The sequence below is a fragment of the Anopheles gambiae genome, chromosome 3 (assembly GCF_943734735.2).
Source record: "Anopheles gambiae chromosome 3, idAnoGambNW_F1_1, whole genome shotgun sequence".
Lineage (NCBI taxonomy): Eukaryota > Metazoa > Arthropoda > Insecta > Diptera > Culicidae > Anopheles > Anopheles gambiae.
Window position 1 is genome coordinate 13,615,403 of NC_064602.1, and position 19,996 is coordinate 13,635,398.

Sequence of the window (19,996 nt, forward strand, 5' to 3'; positions counted from 1 at the left end):
AGCTCTTACGCTAGTTTTCGGGACAATTTTCAATGCGAACAGCATTATTGAACAGTCTCGAGATGTTTTTCAACCACAGAGCTGTCACACATGTATGACAACTGTCGAAAAACATCTCGCAAGCGTTGAATATTGTTGATTGCGTTAAAAATTGGCCCTGAAACGGTGTTTCCGCACTTTTATCTCTCCAAGGCATGGTTTGTTATCCTACTTTCTGCTTAAGAAAGTATTAAAAAGACGAACAATTGTAATTTGAAATACTAAAGGCAAACAAGAAGAAGCTGCTTTAAATTTTATTGTTTTCATCGAATTATTTTTGCACTATTTTCACACGAAAATAACTTTTAGCTTTTATAATTTAAAAGCTTGTTTTAGCTTCAAACAAGTACAAAATCACGTAGTGTACGAGTTGGTTAAAAAATAGAATTTGATTAGCATACATCGGGACCTGATATCTTTTGAAACAAAATCTAAATTGAAATGAATGAGTATGATTAAAGAATATTTTATTGTAAATATTTTTGTTCGCTAGATGGATATTGGTATGGATATTGGTTGTCTAATCGCAATAAAGCGTTACAATGACACGCAATAGTAATTTAATTTAATGTGCTCATTAATTTCAGTTAATTTCCAATTTATTATAAAACAATTAAAAGTATTATTAAAAGTAAATTAGTAATTAAAAATGATCAAAAACATACAACACAGGTAACACGTAGAACACGTGACGTAGGTAGCACCTCAGTTAATTCGCAAGGGACAATAATCAGTTAATATTTTGCCCTTTCTGCACAATATGTAACTTATACAGAGGTTTTGCCCGAAAAAGTTGCTTATTTCTACAACTCAGAAAGATCAAAAGAGTCTTACTTGCAAGGAAAAACTACCGCAAATGTGCACAGCATTTTCTGTCCCGCGTCCGGACCGAACAAACAAATAGTAAACACATTGGCAATACTTTTTTTTCGATCAAAACTCTGTGTACACCTTTCTATATACTGTCGCTAAAAATACGGTGTCGAACCGGTCGTGCGTATTGAGTGCGATTGGCCACGGGCCTAAGAGCGTCCACGTTACTAGGGACGCTCGCCACTGGCCGCCCGTTGTTAACACTTGCGCGCGCGTTTTTCCCGCGTTTATGTGTGTTCGTGTGCATTGCGCCCCATAAGAAAACTCGCGCGTCATAACAACGCGCGCCACCCCTTGCTGTGCGCCACCCCCCATTTGCATCCCCTACACGAGGGTGAGGTGTGTGTAACCCACCACTCCCCCCCACCCTCCTTCAAAACCACAAACATTGTATTTGTGTGTGTTGGATTTGTTCTCCCTTCAATCCTACTCCACGCGAAAGCTTCGGGGCCCGTTCGGCTGCTGTTCGGGTGTTGCTGCCGCGTGAAGCTGCCTCCCGTGCGTTGCGTGTGCTTGTGGTGTGCGCCCCAACAAGCGCGCGCGTTTGCTTAGATTCGCCCGTTTAGTCTTACGACAGACGCACGCCTGAACGGTACTGTGTTTTCCTCTTGGCAACCTGGTTTGCTGCGATTTGCTAACAGTCTCTAGCTTGACACAGCTCACACACCCAGTAGTGCCTTCGATTCTGTGTTGTTTTGGTGCCTTTGGGAATTGGCAGTGTTAGTGTGCAGTGGTGGTAGCTTTGTGGTTTTTTAGAGCGTCTTGTGTGCTGTGTGCTCCTGCTCGAAGACTTCACAATCCCTTCACAAAGATCGCTCCAAGCAAGTGAGATAGAGCTGTGATTTTGGTTGCAATTTTTGGTGCAGTGAACCCCCAGACCAAAAACAGGTTTACAAACAGGCCTGTTTGTACCGATCATCCAAGTGACAGAAAGTGAAAAGCATCTGCGGCAGAGAGCCAACCAACCCCGGTGTGGTGTGACCCCGAAATTCAAATAAACCAGCAACAGCAACAACATGGCCAACAAATTTGTGTCAGTGCTGATGGTTTCATCTTTCCTGCTGGCGGTTAGCTTCGAAGCAGGTAAGCGGTTGCGTTTTGCGATGCGTGTGAAACTGTGATGATCGTTAGTGGGGCCCACAATGGGGGGAAAAAGCAAGATTAGATGTATCATGAGCGCGAACCACAGAGAAGACATAATGTGGCGCAATCGAAAGGAAGGAAATGCTCACGGACTCACAGTGCTTCGATATGATTAGAAGGCAAAAAAATGGTTTGAATTATTGATGTATCTTTGATTGATGCAGAGCCATAAGCAAGAAATGTGTGCCTGTGTGCCGATTTGACGGAGGAGTGTGGAATGCGCTAGATGTTTGCAGCACAACTGTGGCGACGGCCATGCATCATCAAACGTGTGTGCAGTGAGGCGCGGGAGGTTGTTTTTTGTACCACCTTGTTTCGATACAAAAAAAGAAGAAGGATGCAACGTCCATGAAAGGTCCTTCAAGCTTTGGAATGAAATTAGACACCGTTTTTTTTTGGTGACTTTACAAAACTTCACACACCATCATCACCGGAACGGAAAACAAACATTAGCTCGCACAATCAAGCCCTTGTGTTGAGAGGTTTCAACAATAAGAGTGTTTCGGGCAAAAGAATGACTAACGGCCCTCGTGTACACACTTTGCTCCATTTCGCTTCCAAAGTAACTCTTCCAAAAGCAAAACAAACACACACACACACACTCACCCACAGCTCTAGTTGTCTTTAAATATTGGCCAATTGGTTTCAAGCACGGACTTCTTCCATCTTCCAGCAGCATTTACATGTCATAGCCTATTAGAACTACTTTAAAGTGTGTTTACTGAGCGGCGTACACACCAACCTCCTCTCGCCTACTGCGTTTGGGAGCTGCGCTAATAGGCACCCTTCTCTTCGGGTGTGTGTGTTTTGAAATTGAGAACACTTTCGGATGTTGAATGGAGCGAAATGTCGATTACGGAATGATTCATTGCGCAGCTTTGAAGCAATCCCGGTTTGAGGAAATCGACGCGTACGCAATCGGTTGTTTTCATTGAAAATCGGTTCCCACTGCTACTAATGTTTTTTTCGACCATTTGGCTAGAATATGAGGGAAGCATCGTCCATTGCAGCATCTCTTCGTGGTTTGCTGGTTCAATTAAAAACGCATCACTCCGTACTACTCTCCCCTCGATTTGGTCCATTTTCTTCGCAAGCAACGGCAACTGCGTTGCTTTCCCGGAAGACACAAAGGTCGCGCTGCGTCTCCCTATTCGTAAAGGGAAAAGGGCCAACAAATACAGATCGACAAGCAGCAGGCGCACCCTGCGCCCTGAGAGGGATTATATGTCACGCGAGTGCGACATTAATTAACGATAAATTTAATCTATCATACGCTCTGGGAGTTGTGTTGCGCTGCGCGCGCGCGCCTCTTTAAACGCGAACAAAACACAAACACATTCCAGAGCAATATTCTCCCTCAGATTGTGCTCAGAGATTCGAGTGTGTGGGTGGGGGGGTGGTTGAAGAGAGCTATTGAAGGAATCCCAAAACACATGACAACAAACAAAACACAAGTGGCACTCCGAACATCTCGAGGAGGATCGGAGCTCCACGCTTATGCTTGATCGCGGGAATCGAGAATCAGTTGGATCACATCGCTTACATTGACAAACAGAAACGCACAGACCCGGGCAGGGGAGGGCTAGGGGAAAGAGTAATACAGAGAAAGAATGACAGTACAGAGAGAAAGAGAGAGAGGTATTTATGAATTCAATTAGCTAAAATTCAAGATCAAAAGATCAACGTCCCGTCCAGCATCATTTGTGTCGTGAATGATTGAATTCTTGTTTGGTTTGGGGTTGGGTTCTTGGTGCCCCTGACCAAGCGATCAACTTCCCTGACGCTGTTTGCTGGATCATAACCCCCGCTTCAGCACACAGGCCATGGTGAATTCCAGCACTAGAGAGCTAGAACGGCTGCCCGAGCTTAATATTCAAATCGTGTCGTTGCTTCACCTCGTTATATAGCTACATGCTGGAAGCAGCCGTTGGTGGCGGACGACGACGGTATGACTAAGCGGACGGTTGTGGTGTGTACCAGCCTGTGCCCTGCTGCACACGGTCGCATTAATTGTGTTTGGCTAGATAGGTGATGCAATTAAAGAGCTCGCGATCGCGATCGCGGCTGTGTGTGTGTTGCGCTGGAACAATTTCACTTGCCCGTGCGGTGTGGTATGTAAGTGTGGTGAACTGGTCTGGTGGTAGGATAAATGGTCCTCCACCTTGTGTCAGTCAGCTTGCCGGAGCAGCTTAACGGGGGCAGTCTTGGGCTGGGGACAGGGGGAACCAATATGGCCAATCGAGAAGGAGGTGTGCGTGTGTGAGAGTGTTGTTTCGATTCAGTGTCAACTTGTTGGGCGCGTCTGGAAGCAATTCCAACTGGGCGTTAGTAGAATGGTAGTGTACACCGATACGAATTTTCTAGGGCGTAAGATGATGATGGTTGTTATATTGTGCGCAGGAGGGGTGGTAATTGTTAGCTTCATTTCATCCAATAAGCAAAGCAATTATGGGTTGCTTTTACATGGGTTGCGGACGTGGGTTTATAAGGTGGATTGTATAAGATTCATTAGTGTTGTTTTAAAGTAGCCTTAAGTGCGTTTAAATATTCTAACTAGAATTTATAATTTAATTTATTTCACTTTCATTGTTAGGCTGATTACTACAAGGATTTTTTGGAATTTTGTACGTTTCATTGCATTGATGAAAAATGCTTTATACTTGGGCTACATACAGATTTAAGTGTCCTGTTTTAAAACCGTATATGTTTAACTTTAAGTTCGCTTATCTTCCCCTATCGTCTTGTAACTAATCTCCTGCGCCTTTAACTGATGCCATTTGCTAAGCGTAGTAGGCGGCAAAGTGGGCGCACGATTGTCCCAACCAACTAGCTCGTTGGCTCTTCGACTGGTTGGCACAAGAAAGGCTAACGTCGTCGTCCGCTTAAGGTCGTGTAACTCAAAGCCTTACGCAAAGACATATAAAACTCTTCATCATGGTTATGACGCTTTGCCATTGAAAGGCTAAAAGTGGCTTAGAAATAATGATAATACAACACTAAATGATGAAAAGGTTTAAATGAGTTGCATTATTACTAACTGTCATTTGACACATTTAGTTAAATTTTAATTATTTACACTTTTGCGACCGACAAAATGATGGTCCCTTGGAATGTAAGAAAACAAATTTGCATTAATTCTGAATAGGGCAAACATAACTTCTTTTTAGAACACACTAAACTATCTACAACATTGTCCAACTGATCCTATTGCAACAATAAGTATTAATATGGCCATCCATCAAAGACCTTCTTTTCTTGTGGTAACTGTTTGAAACCCTCTAACGCAAAAACCAAAAAAACAACTCCAAAGAAATCTAACTGCCTAATGGATCATTTCCTCAAAGGTCCTTTGTGGTAGAAAATCACACCAAAATTAATGGCCCTCCGCATGACCGATTCAAAGGAAAAGCCTTGTCTTCTTTGTGCATGGTTTAATCGCATGTGCGCGCTTCTCGTTTTGCTGATAACGCGCACTGGAGTGTGTTACACAATCCTTTTCTAACCTTCCACCGAAGGCCGGACAGTAGACAATCCACACACCCCCGAAGGGGGTAAGCCCTTGGCCGAGAGAGTTGATGATCGCTAGACCACCCTCCGCATGATGTCACCTGTGTGTGTGTGTGTTTGTGACCCCAATGTTGTGGTATTGTGACGCTGTCGCCGTGATGAGTCTCTGCACGATCGCGACGAGCCCGGACACACTCGGAAGGCGATGATAATGGTTAACGCTTTTGGGAAGAAACAATTGCTGACAAAAGGTGTTTAAGTGTGGTTTGGTTTATTGCACGCAAAAAGATAGCTCCCGCCGCTTTTGCCCCTTGTAAATTGTTTACAAAAACACAAAAATAAAAACATTTAATATCCGGTAGTTTCGTAAAATGATTGGGCGAACGTGATTGCGTTGCTTGATTTTTTGTTTTTCGCTTGGCAATTTATTACTCCGCGCTACCTGGGCAAGTGAATGGGCCGGTGGCTTGTTAGTCCATTGTTTATTTGATGATCATTGTCCAAATTGTCACCCAGCCACCAGTTGGGAGGGGGTAAATTAGAAGTACAACCTTGAAGACGTTTGTTGTTTTTGTGTGGCTTTTAAAGCCGGCTTTGTGTTACTTTGTGCTTGGAGATGGGTGTTTTTTCGATGGCACTTACCATTGTACGGTCCCGTGGTAAAGGAGTGTTAAATGTTTGTCCAACAACACGCCGATAGAGCTATTTAGAAGCCAATCTACTTCTCCATCCCTTTTACCACCGTTCCCGTCACTCGCGAACGCGACTTTCAAACGCGCAAATAATGCGTGTATGAGCTCATCGCTCACTTGTTGTCGCCCCGCGAGACGATAGGCGACGGATTGGCTCTTGGAGTCGCATCGATTGAGATTCCATTATACGCACCAGTTGCCGCCGTTGCTGCCGTTGCTGCCGTTGCCTAGGAATGCGGCCAGTTAGCCCTGCTGATCGGATGCATGGAATAAATCAACCATTCGGAGCCGATCGGTGATGCGACGTATGCGACAGGTGGGTCCGGCAAACAGATGAAGCTGATCGCTTGTTTGCTGGCATTGGAGCGCCTCGAACAAAAGAATGTAGAACGCGCGCGCGACAGTGGACGACGACGCACACGTGTTACTACACCCCGGCCAAACTCCTATCAATGGGGACGCGTTGTTGGTGGCGCACACGTTTTCGCTTAGAAGAAGAAGAAGAAGGTAGTGCAAGTGATGGTTTTATAGGTTTTAATTATCTGGTGTCAGGCCGTGCTCAGAGTGATCAGAGCGACCGAACCGCATGATGATGTTGTACGACGTTCTAAATGATTATTGATTCCATTTGCCTTTGGACTTGTCTTGGAGAGATAGTGACAGAGGGCATCAAAGCTGGTACACCAAAGGTACAAAACAGCTCCGTGATGAAATCTAGGTCAGCGGTAATAAAGACGACCATTTTTTTTATTATTATTCTGCTATGCGCCTCCACCTCGGCTCTCTATCGCGTGTGGCTAAACGCGTTTTAACTGCAAGCGACGATTAGCCACACCTTAGAAGCTGTCCCAACGGCGGCTCGGCGTTCCTCGGTCCCTAAACGGTTTTCCATTTCTGCTGTTAGGGGGGGGGGGGGGGGAGAGTTAATTTCCTCCTCCTTCCCCTTTCGACGCCTAATTCGTTCGTTCGGCACGTGGTTCACAGCGTGTGCCGCCGCACACGGAACGGAAAAGCCGTTAAAAAGTAAACGAAATTTGGCGCGGGCAGGCAGGCATTTTTCCTACTGCTGCTTTCGTCTTCCATTTCGTCCTCGTAAAACATGCCACTTCCCTTCCATTGCCCTAACACGCGCCATTCCAGACTTTCGAGAAAGCGATTTGAACAGGAACACGCGCTCAAAGTTGATTCTTGGCTGCGTACTGACAACCAACGGCTGCATCCGTCGCACACCTCGGGGCGCGGATATGGTGTAAGGTCGGTACGGGCGGATAATCTTGTCGGATCTTTGGTGTTATATGTTTTTATGCTTCCCATGTTTGTGTGTACAATACGCGCGCCTACATGCTTACATCATCGCTCGTACACCGCGCGAGCTCGGTGAAAGCATTACGGTGTTGGAGGTTATTGGGGTTTGGTGATTTGTTTGATCGGTGGGCCTATTTGGTGCACAAGCATCTGTGTGGGTGGTGGCTAATGTCGATGGCGCCATTTGTCATGCTTTGTTTTCGTTTCGGATGTCCCATTCGGATGTCTGGAGATGTGCGAACGAGTTAAGTTAAGGTTCTAAATGCCCATTAAAATGCATTCTATATTGTGCGTGTCCGTTTGTAGGGAGGTTCACAGCTACTAGATCATGTAAGGAAAATTGCTGTACGGTTAAAATAGATACAGCGCGATCTTCTAATGATCTGGTTGGTATACGTCTTTGTAAGTGACGGTTGTGTTTATCCAACGCCTAACCATCTCAAAATGAGGACCAACGAGCAGGTTGTCTTCAATGTTTTCCGAAGGGATTGGTGCGTTTTTGCAAAGAACTGTCAGCCATTACGTCAGACGATCAGTGGATGGAAACCATCCTGGGTATAAAGATGGCTTTTTCTGGATGTTTTCCCCTCATTGACCTACGCTCTAGTGGCGTTGCAGTGTTTTTTTTAAATAACGATACTCTCCTAAACACTAGCATCTTTTTGCATCATCGAACAAGAATTGTAGTTGCTGCACGGCTTAAGTGAAAGCATACGGCGTACAGCTCTCCGTTAGTATCTTTCCGTTCTTTTTTTTTGCGTGCGAGTGCGTGTCTGCTTGGTTTGGGGTTTTTGATGGGTGGGAATTTTTATTTTTAAAATCACAACATATTTTTAGCACCCACCACACGGCCAACCAACATCTGTTTTAGCAAATTCGAAACAAATCATCATTCGGCGGTGCTGTTGTGTGAACATTTGTGTCGATCCTGCCTCGAGTCGAGGCTGCGTTTAGGACGCGCCGAGTTGCTTTGTCGTTGCTATAGCAACAAACACACACACACGGGTAGACAACACGGCATGAGCAAATAAACGCACGATCAAGTGATCAATCCTTAGCTCTCTTCGGGGTTTGGTGGTGATGTTCGGGGAAGGTTGAAGTCGATTCGATCATCAATACTTCACGAGCAACCGAACATATTATATCATAATTTCATCATCACAAAGCAGCAAAAAAAAAGAAGGGTGTGGCGTGATGTGTACAACACCCCGGGAGTGTAAAGGTAATACAAAACTCTCTGGATCTTTCCCCAGGTAGAAGAGCGTAGAACGAACGCGCGGGTCTTCTAGCCGGGTTGCGCATTCCATCAATATCGGCGTATCGGTGATGTGCGTGTTTGCGATGCGCTAAGACGCGCTTACCAATGACGTGAGTCACGGTACACACCACCGGACTGCTTGAAATGCTCTCCGCGTGGTGTCACATTTTTTCCTCCTATACCCGGCAGCGCTGTTGAAGTGTTGAAAACAATTAGTGACAACGTGACGATATTGGTAACTGCTGCGGGTAGGTGGTAGGTGACGCGCCCAGCACAGGGTTTCGTATAAGATCTGCTACCGATAAGCTGGAAACGATCATCACTGCATACGGAAGCATTTTTATTGACGAGACCTTTGATAGCTCTCTCTCTGTTCTATAGCGACACACCATCACCGCACGCAACGCCGAGGTTGTGCTTTGGAATGTGTGACGCTACTAATTGGAAGGTATCAGGCTTGACTCAGAAATGGTCGCGCTCCTCCTTGCTTTTGAGTGTGTTGACTCATGTGCACTTTTATAACTCCTCCTAAACGGTTCTAGTATGTATTAAGTAGTAAAATGCAGCTTCAGTATTTAGTAACTGACCTACCCAGAAACATAAATCATAAACCCCTGCTCAATGTCAGTTCTGCTAGTTAAGGTAACATCGTAAAACCGTGCCATGTAAAAAACCGTTTACAGAAATTTCAAATCAATTTTCCGTCCACGCTTAAAACTCGTTACGTTTGACTCGTCATTCTCTAGCTATAATGCATCTCAACTCGGTGCAATGTTATTGCACAGAACACATACACTCACGATTGTGGGTTATAATGACTGCGATTTAGCGTTGATTTATTCTCCGGGAAAACTTTTCCACTCGTATTAGCTGAGAGTGGGGTGGAAAAGAAGGAGGGTGAGAATGTAGCAACTACCCCCTGTCGCGTTTGAAGGTGACGCAATGTGATGTAACGTCCGATCGTGTGTGTGTGTGTCTGTATGGACGCGATGATCTATCGGCTTTATATTGCGCACTTGCTCTGCCTGTTGCTGCTCTGCAAAGCTGCAAAGTTTTGATGTTTTGAACCCTCCATATGTACTGTGTGAAACAGTTTCCAGAGCTGCTCGATACTCCCGATCCCACGCCTGCCTGGCACTGGATAGCCCAGTGAGTGATTTAGAATGCATTTACACCTCCCCGTACTCCTCTATGGGGGAGAGGGTACTCGAATGGGGTACGTGAATCGGGCTGACTTCACTCGAACACTCGAAATCACCTATCATTTGTCCGTCAAAGTTACGTACCGCGGGATGTGTCCTGGGACAAGAGGGTTGAAGATTTGATTAATGTGCTTCGTCCCCCCCTCTTCCCGGTGTGGTTTTCTAATGTCCATCTGGATTCTGACAGCTTGGCAAGTGAATGGAATGTAGCACGATTGACTGACCGGCTGTCGTCGTCGTCGTTTGGTGGGCTGTGATAATACGCTTTGCGTTCATTAGGTGAATTAGTAATATGAATAAACTAGGGTAGTGAACGGGCACAACACACACATACCACAGGGGGGTAAATCATGATTTCCCGGTAAACTCTCAACCCCGGAAGTACGATTTTGCGTCGGGGAAAGCCTATCCAAATACCTGACAGCTTTCGAAATTAACGATAATCCGTCACCATCTCAATAATCCGAACGTGTCCTTCCTACCCGGGTTTGGGTTTGTACGCGTACTTGCAATTAATGATTGAACAAGTTCACTGAACTCTTTGTACTCACCAATTCACAAACATTTTCCTGGAAATCGTGTTCCTGCCCTTGGAGGCCTATTCCTTGTTTTGTGCAGGAGATATGCATAATGTATGTCCTACTTCCCGTAATGTGCTGCAAATGGGTGATTTTTATGCTATCTACGTTTACTAGAAATGATAAATTATTTCTATCATTTTCTGGCAAATTATAACCTTCATTGGCGTTGCTTTATTGGTGCGTCATACATGAATGGGAATGTATCTCCTGTGTGCTAAAGTGTGCCACTTGTTAGATTTTCGATTCCGGCATGGCTTAACTGAGGTTTGTTGTCTTGTTTGGTATAAAAGAACCTGACATTTTCCTACATGTTGGCTTCAACATTTAGATTTCTGCACAAAAACATTAGAATTGGAGGTTATTGATTACGAGCAGTGACGAGCAAGGTCATTTGTGGCTTCAAATCTCGAAAGAACTTAAATCCTCATACACGCTACACGACATATCCAACTTGTAGTTACTCTAAACCACTTAGAGTTAGCGATCGTTAGACGCTTAGGCAGGCATAGACCTGAAACGGTTGTTTCCCCAAATAAGAATGTTGTTCATGGTTGTATAAGAGATTCTTTAATCTACCTGCTACACCCGTCTCACAATCAAATAAAATCTTCTTCAAGGTTTTCAACAAGTTAATATGCTATCTACTCATGAGGATCATGTGTCATGTTTGATAAGAACGTTAACAGCGTGCTTGGCACATGTGAATTTATAATTTTAGAGTTGAAAACTGCGAACATTGTAAGATTCACAACATTTCCTTTGAAATTTATGTTTAACAGTTAACTTTATCGGCCTTTTGGTAGTCTTTGTCGAAAGTTTTTTGTATTAATTGTATATTTTGATGAACAATTTAAGCTTTCCTGGTTTAATAAACAATACAGTGACTGAATTTCATCCAGAATTCATTATGTCAGCTTTGAAGTACCAACATTTTGAACGTCCACTCTTGAATGTTGTACACGTCCTTATACTAAGCCTGTTGGTACTAAACCTTGCAACTTTATTTAGCCATATGAATCGTATTACTAAGATCAACTAATTAAAGGCATTTAGATAAATAAATGCACAGATGAAACCCTGAAATGATTGCAATCAGCACAAGACTCACTTTGTATCGATGTATGATCGATGCTTGCTCTTCGGAGTTAGTAGCCTTAGACACCGATGGAGACGGCCAGTAATTCGCGTGTACACGTGTTTATATCCATTTTCTCTTCTCTTGCCTTAGAGCCATCTATTTACATCTTAACAAGCCTTTCAATACTATTAAAAAATGACTCGATAAAATTGATAAGAATTGGAATACTACCCTCACCAATTAACAGCATCGAAATTAGCATGTTTAGCGACATCTGAATTAAAAAGTTTGTCAAAAACCTAGCACCAACAAATTATCAGATTACCCCTTTTTAAAACTAACTTAAAGCACTCCTGGAATCACCGAATCACGGCGTGCGAAGCAACACGCGCTCTTCTACCCTAACGATTATTACACCAGCGCGATGATGGACTAATTGCCCTCCGCGGCAGGATGATATAACGCGCATCAGTCCGGCTGCGCCGCCATCACCCCACGCCGCACTGGTGTTAGCGAATTTTCCTCACACACAATCGCATCGCCGCCCGGTGCGTTGTTTATACTAAGCTGGAAGTAAATAAACAATTTAAGTTCTAGTTTGCTTCGTGCGTTTAGAACATCTTCACACAGCAGTGCAAGAAGCTCCCCAGGTGACCAACCTATTCCCCTGCTGGGTGTGAGGCAATGGATATGATTGATATTAGGGATTTGATAGCGGGAGTGAAATGAGGGGGTAAAAAAAACACATACACATACGCTCTGGTAGTGACCGTTTTATTTTTGCTTGGCGATCCTCCTCCCCACGTTCCCGAGCGGGGGGCGACATTGCGTCACCTCGTAAACCTCGATCTAATTCCGTACCTTCGACACCGACAATGTGTCAGCAAGTATAACTAAATCATTGCACTTTCTAGCTATGTGTACCTTTCTATCTCTCTCTTTTTCTCTCCTTCTCTCGTTTTGGGGTCAAGTAGAAAAGCATAGGAGCAACGGTTTGCTTCGAGAAGGTTGGCGGCTGGCAGCGGTATAAATAAATCAGCCAAAATTTCGACGACAGTCGCTTCCTTTTCAGATGTTCCTACGAACAAAAGGATGTCGAACTGCTGTCGTCGGTTAACTTGTTGTGAATGGCAAACATCCGGCCGGCTTTTCGGATGTGATTAAACAATTAAACCATAGTCTATACCACCCGAATTCCGTTCATTCATTTCTCTTTGCTTATTACCATTCCAGTGAGTGCGCTGAAATGCTGGCGATGCTCGTCGGACGCCTCAACGGCCGCCTTCTGTGACGATCCGTTCACCCAGGACATCATTACCGAGCAGCAGAGACGTTGGAGCTACGTCGACTGCAGCTATCCGCCCCAGGTCAACTACCAATTCAACCAGGCGAACCAGCAAACCCGGCCGGTCTGCAAGAAAATGAAGCAAATCAGTAAGTACTGCCGAAGACGACCGGGGACGACCTAGCCGGGGGGGGGCCGCCCGTTCGAGTTTTATTGGGTCAGATAGGGACATGGGGCAGAATCAATTAGCTAATGGTGGAACGGATGGGTGGTACCGGAAACACGAACCTCTCCCCCCTCTCTCTCTCTTTCTATCGCTATCTCGTTTCTAGTCGCAATCGCTGGCCCGGGGCGAAGGATCACTAATCGCAAGGTGCATCCACGCGCACGAAGGAGGTGTACTATCTCGCGTGTGTCCATATTTCTACTCTTTCCCGGGCGGCAGGATAGAGGAGGAGGGGGGGGGGGAATTGGGTGCCGGAGGGTGTGCCCGTTGAAAAGATTTACAAGTTAATTTAATTAGCTTTGCTTGGTAGTACGTGACGATAGAGTTGTCGTGGGGTGCTAAAATGACGCTTTAACACGAAGAGAGCCGCCCAGATGCGTGCGCGAAAGAACCCAGCGTACGGGCATGGGTGTTAGGATTTTGGCGGAGGATCACGAAAGCAAGTAAACGCATCAAATGTGTTCGTTGGAGTGTGTAGCATTATTTTAAAACAACTGAGACCATTTGAGCAAAATTTTGGGGTAATGTAGGTTAGGTAGGTAGGTTAGCGTTTATGACCATTTTTGTGCGTACATTACATACGGATAGCAACACCAACTTGAGTCTTTATATATTCTTGCATAGAAACTGTATACCATTTGGTTTAACGCATAGGAAACGTAAAGCTAGTACAGGTAGTCCCGGACATTCGCTATAAATGCGGATCGGAGGCAATAGCGCGTATCTCGAATATTAGCTTTTGTCGATATTTGAGGTTTTCAGTCCAATTTTCGCATAATTTGCATGAAGGTTTTAGCCACTAAATGAGTTGATTGATCTGATTTTAACTGAAGATAACAATTTTGTATATTTTAAATTGGGTTTTAATATTCGAACAAAAAGGGAATTTGTTTTGCATTTCACAATTGATGTCTCGAATCGGTATAATTTGTTAAAAAAAAAATTACAAATTTAAAATATCTCGTATAGCGTATTTCAAAGAATACGTGTATTAACACGTTTCAATTGAGACTGATAACTAGGTTAATGTCCGGATCAAGAACTATCCTTCCTTATCTTCCTTATTCCCTTGCTATCTTCCTTATTTCCTTAATACTTGGAATCAGTTGCGCTGAAAACCCCGCTTGGGTATTGACTTGAATGTAGCAGCTTTTATAACTGAGAATGATACAGTAAATTCCTGTCCTGTAAGGGAATATCAATGTTTTTTTTCCGCAATCAGGAATATCATTTTTGGTAATTTTGTCAAATTACAGTCTAGCTTATTGCACAAAAAAGCCATATCAATCTCTGGCTGCAAGTAAGACGAACGTCTTCAAAAGATGATGTAAGATCGCTCATTTCAAACAGATTTGGCATGGCTAATCACCACATGTTCACCACGGTACAGCGCGGGGGCGGTCCCGTGGTACAGTCGTCAACTCGAACGAGTCAATAACATGCCCGTCATGGGTACAAGCCTAGATTGGACCCGTCCTCTCGTAGGAAGGATTTTACTCCGGCTGCGTGATAATGAATTAAGTCACGAAAGTCTTTATAGGCCGGCATGTCCGCGTGGGACGTTACTCCAAATAGAAGAAGAATCACCACATGTGTGGCATGTTGGACTATGCGGATTTCTCTAACAGTACAGTTGTTCAATCAATTGGTTATCTTGGTCTTCGATTCTCTTGATCAGGCTGATCAGCGTTATTCTATGTGGCCAAGTTTGATGTTATTTGATAGAAATTAAACTCAAAAAAGAGCTGGTAAACTTCAAGTAAAAACTAGTCTACATCGTGTGAGTAATGAATTATTTAAATGTCCATAAAACAGTTAAATCAATACTCAGTCAGAACCAGATTAGGTCAGTCGTTCTAGATTAGATGTGAACGTAAAATCTGTTGGGCAATTATTGAAAGTGTTCTGTGATACTAAAAAATCGTTATCACAACATAAAATGGGACATGCCATCGATAGAAGTAATGATTTGATTACTTTTGTAAGCCGTATTTTACAATAAAAGTCATGAGCTTGCACTTTTGTGCAACAATTGAACCCTCCCTGGCTGGGGTTCGTGCTCTATTGTCACACAACACTTGGCTTGCGTGTGGTATAATTAACTTGCCACTGCAAAATATAGAGACAATCGTCCGCATGGCTTCCACTCGTTCAATAATCGTGCACCCAACTTAGCACTGAACAAGCTGACGAAGCTCGTACAGTAACTCACTTGTCGCTTCCTTGCCCCTGCTCTCTAATATGCATATCGGTGCAGTAGCTGATCTAAAAGTGTGAAAGAAATTAATATCAATTTGTCCCTTCTGCGGGGTGCGGTGTTGAGGTGGTGTACAATTGTTGGTTGATCAAATCTCGGGCACGTGGCGTCTATAGCTTGCGAGCCTTGCTCTGTTGCAAAGGAGTCTGAGTCACTCTTCTCAATGCGTTTGCATCTTCCAGTTGATCGCGGGAGAACAATTCAAGGTCGACGAAGATACGGTAGAAACAAAACAACATCTCCAAGGCATTGCGATCGCACTGTTGTTAGATTCCCACCCCTTGCTTACAGCTACTCCAGCCAGTTGCGTAATGAACCGCAGCCTGTAGGGCTGTTGGCAATGCTAACATCGCACTGTATGAAGCATCGCCTGCCCCGGTTACATCTGTTTTGTTACAGGTGAATTCAATAACAAAGCAAGCAACCATGGCATACCTAACAGTAGGCTGTTGTGGCTGTGCTGGCCCCTAACCGTTGCTACTGTCGGCCCAGTCACTCATTTCGCATAACGATGCGCGATTATCGCGCAGCGTAAAACACAACATTCTCTGCGTTTCATTATGGAAATAGAAGTAACATCTTTTCAATCACATAAATAAATGCCGGAAACTGGAACCATGTTTCGAGCGGGTACGGTGACGACAGATGTACCGAACGGTGTATCAGTGTTTTTGGACATCTTTACGGCTACTTTATGACCATGGCAACCAGAAGGCGATGATTGACAACGCCAGACGCGGGCACACGTCTACGTGATGAGTGATCGTTTTTATGATCGTTTCTTGCGTTTTATGAATTTTTGATAAGTTTGTTCCGCGGTGCTGGAAAAAGTTCATTATGTTTGCTTACTTTCAATTTACTTATTACCCTTCTATGACTCCACTGTGGCTAATCTATTGCCTATCACCGTGAGAAATGGGAAATAGACAATTCTTAGACCAGCATATGGTGATGGTTAGCATGTGCGTTTGTGGTTTCTTGCGGCCGGAAGTGCGACTTATCGGGCCGTTCTTGTCGTCTAGTGTCGTCTAACCATAAACAATAATTGAATGCAATTCAATTCCAACACAGTGCATAGCGGGGTTTGATAAGGAAGCTCCTTTAATGTATGCTCCACGCATAATAATTGCATCCAAGCGGGGTTTCTCTGGTGGCTTTTGTGCCAGGTGCGATACCGTAACTTGGCTGACACACCTATCTATAGCGCTGGATGTATTTGCTTGATACACATCTATGCTTAGACTTCTTAACCGATTTGGAAATGTTATATAGAATAATGTACTTTTGCCCTTTGTAGCTAGCGTTCTATGTTTCCTGCCGATTCTCAAATAATTTTTGTTTTGCTTGTTTGTTTTTCATTTTATTTTTTTTTATATTTTTTGTAATTCCTGTAAAGCATGTTGTATGAAATTTCAACTTAAATAATTTACTGTACATTGCATTATATTACATCGTGTTAATGATTTTTAATGACTTTATTTTATTAAATTCTCGCATTGCTATATTCTGAAGTAATCCATAATTCTTATAAAAGAAGAACTTTTTAATTGCATACAGCAAACAGTTTCACACAAAATAATTGTGGAATATCGGCTATGAAAATGATAACGAATTTTAATAGAATTCAACGTACCGCATTCTTTTAAGGAACTCAATACATTTTTGTTTAGTAAATAAAATAATCATAATTTAGTCATTATGCAAGCAAGCAGCTGTGTAGCTAAAATGTTGGTTTAGATGCACTCAGGCTCTTTTTAGTGATATTTTTCGATTGCTTTCCAGTTGTAGTTCAAATTATGTTAATTTAAAAATGACTAGCTCTTTCTTTTTGATTTGCCTGTACTTTTGGTTGTAATTTATACGTATCGAAAACATAAAATATTAAGTCCTATTGGGAATTGAACTAAGATCTAGATGACATTCAACTATAATATTATTGTTGTTTATTCTGGTAGAAATAGCTGAACCATGTTGGCCTAATACCCTCAAAATCAAACATCCCAGGCCCTTGAAGCATACAACAAACGATAATTTTGTACAAATATTTCCAATAATTGCCACGAGTGTTATTTTCGTTTTGAATTTATTTACGTACCAGGAGGCAAAAACATTCCAAGCCGTACTAGTTGAAATGCAAATTCAGTAAGCCGCAGTAACGGTAGACACAGAGGCCACTCAAAAACGCAACAACCTTCACCAGTGACATTGAGCGGCGTGCAATTAACCGTAGCATATTAAATCGTGGTGCACATGCAATCACACACAAACACATGTGTACTGCTGATCTTCAAACGACGGTTTTTTCACTACATCACGCTCAACCCGATCTTCAAGATCAAAGATGCGTTTTGCTCGTCGTGCATTTGCATTGGAATACACATTCGTTCCCCTTAACCTTGATGCGAGAGTTTGCGTTCCCAAGCCAGTGTAGCGCAGTTTAACCGAGCGTAACGCAATGAATGATTAGCCCTAACAGCTTATCTTACCCCCAAAAACCCCTTATCCATGTGTAATTGTTTGTGCGTTCTTGCTTCTATCATTGCAGTTAACGATCGTGTCGTGGTGTCGCGCTCCTGCGCTTACGAGGACGTCAACACGCCACCCAACTCGTGCCTGAACGCCCAGACGCCCTCCTACATCAAGACCGAGTTCTGCGAGACCTGCATCACCGACGGATGCAACGGGGCCGCCCAGTACGGACCGGCCGCCCTGATGATCCTGATCAGTGCGTTCGTGGCGAAGCTGCTCGCCTGGTAATCACGGAACGTCGTCGTCGTTCTTTTCCATCCATCCCTACCCCTCCACCCCACCGAAATGGTGCTGGCAGAGCGATGGAGAAAGAGAGAGAGGGAGGCAGTGGAGCAGTGGCAGAGAGTTACCTTATCGTCCTACACACACAAAGCTTAGAATACTATACCCCATTCCCTCGGAATGTTAGTCATCAGCAAGAAGCAAGGAAGCTGGTTTCGTCCAATTTAAGCAGCTTTTGAGTGGCATCGTGACACAGGTTCGGTGCGTCCTGCACCATCTCCACTAACAGCAACATAAAAAGAATCTCATTCGCAACGGTCTCTTTCTCTCTCTCTCTCTCCTTGTCTCTCTGTCCCTCGCCTCTGTGACGGGGGTGTTATGCCTTATGCCTTACGAATTCGGGAGGCGCTTTAAGCGTCCGATAAGTGTTAAAGTATTTTTGTCACCAGTAAAAAAAAAAAACACATACACAAAAAACACCTCACAGTAATACTAAACTATTCAAAAAAGCTACATGCAAAATATAAATCGGTAAAACATGAGAAAGAAAGAAGCTAATTTGTATGGTACAGTGTTACAAATATGTAAGCATATGAAGAATCACAAAAACCGTTAAATTAAAAAAAAGTAACAAGTAACAAAACACAATTACAATTGTGTTGATTAAAGTAAGAACAGTGCAGTAATAAGAGCGTTACGAGGAAGTTAATGATGTACAAAACCACAAAGATGATAATGCTAGACAGGATAGACACAACAGACACAGGAACATATCAATTTGGAAAATAGCTGCTTTATCACTAGACCACACCGAACATTTGGTCTTAATTATTATACATCTGTCGTTTCACATCACAAGTGGTGTAATTTTGCTTAGCTTTAAAGGTGTTAAATCACGATTAGAGGAAGTCTTCATCGTCTCAAGAATGTTTGTTAATATTTGCCAAGCTGTAGGCGATATTGTAATACATTAGCAATCCAAAATTCGCTTCACAAAATTCAAATTTCACAACAACCAACCTTCAAACACCCAGGAGCAAATATCAAATGGAATTGAAAATTAAAGAGAAACCAACTGTTTATCAGATGTTATCATACAAACATATATGCACAAAATCCACACATCATATTACCATGCATCACTTCCGTCAAACGTGTACATAATATGTAGACCGAAAAGGGATAATGAATAAAGCTACACAGAACAAATTGTTTGGATCTTAACGCTTCTTTTTGGATTTCAAACAGGTTGGTAATATCATAAAGATTTTGGACTAATAAGTAAGTTTAATATGTTGTTTGTATTTCAGCCTAACAAGAATCAAGTGATATTTTCCAGTGATCGAGTGATAGAATCGATATCTGCAATATTGTGCGATAATCCATCCGAAGAGCTCTGTGGTGATCGACTTTCTGGATGGACATGAGTTTGGGATGCACATGATGGTACCAGTTATTATCCGAGAACCTAATTTGTTCGATCGGGTTGGATTTAAGCTGTCGATGGGCTGTACAAGTCCCGACAAGGATGTATTAGACTACTTTAGACGGTTCGAAGATAAATTCAATAGTAAAACTGTTGTAGTGTCTCTAGATCGTCATCGCCTACTTGTAATCTTTTCCACTGTTTTGAATTCTGCTCACGTGATTAGATCAGTCCAATTCTAGGTATTTTGCAGATCGATTGGCCGATATCGACATCATCGATATCTCGTAAATCTTCATACACAACCGCAGATCCCGCTATCGTCAACGTTTTCACGTATCGTTCCGCAGTCTTGCGATTGATTCCCGCTGAT

The 19,996-nt window shown here is 43.3% G+C and overlaps 1 protein-coding gene across 2 annotated transcripts; it reads left to right on the forward strand.

Annotated features, from left to right (window-relative positions):
* The first annotated feature begins 1,457 nt into the window (after positions 1 to 1,457).
* On the forward strand, positions 1,458 to 19,406 carry LOC1275489 (uncharacterized). Of its 2 annotated transcripts, none has more exons than XM_061656010.1 (3): positions 1,458 to 1,995; positions 12,912 to 13,112; positions 17,992 to 19,406. In XM_061656010.1, the coding sequence occupies exons 1-3, from the start codon at positions 1,929 to 1,931 to the stop codon at positions 18,201 to 18,203; spliced, it is 480 nt and encodes a 159-aa protein (XP_061511994.1). In that variant the 5' UTR covers positions 1,458 to 1,928; the 3' UTR covers positions 18,204 to 19,406. The 2 variants fall into 2 exon arrangements, with proteins under 2 accessions (XP_061511994.1, XP_061511995.1); XM_061656011.1 differs by lacking the exon at positions 1,458 to 1,995 and adding an exon at positions 12,739 to 12,834.
* Positions 19,407 to 19,996: the final 590 nt, after the last annotated feature.

What these genes read in the sequence shown, in the direction of transcription:
- LOC1275489 (XM_061656010.1), top strand. Translation starts at nt 1,929, where the DNA reads ATGGCCAACAAATTTGTGTCAGTGCTGATGGTTTCATCTTTCCTGCTG. An exon ending in GGCGGTTAGCTTCGAAGCAG is followed by an intron (nt 1,996 to 12,911) that starts GTAAGCGGTTGC and finishes TTACCATTCCAG; the next exon opens with TGAGTGCGCTGAAATGCTGG. An exon ending in CAAGAAAATGAAGCAAATCA is followed by an intron (nt 13,113 to 17,991) that starts GTAAGTACTGCC and finishes CTATCATTGCAG; the next exon opens with TTAACGATCGTGTCGTGGTG.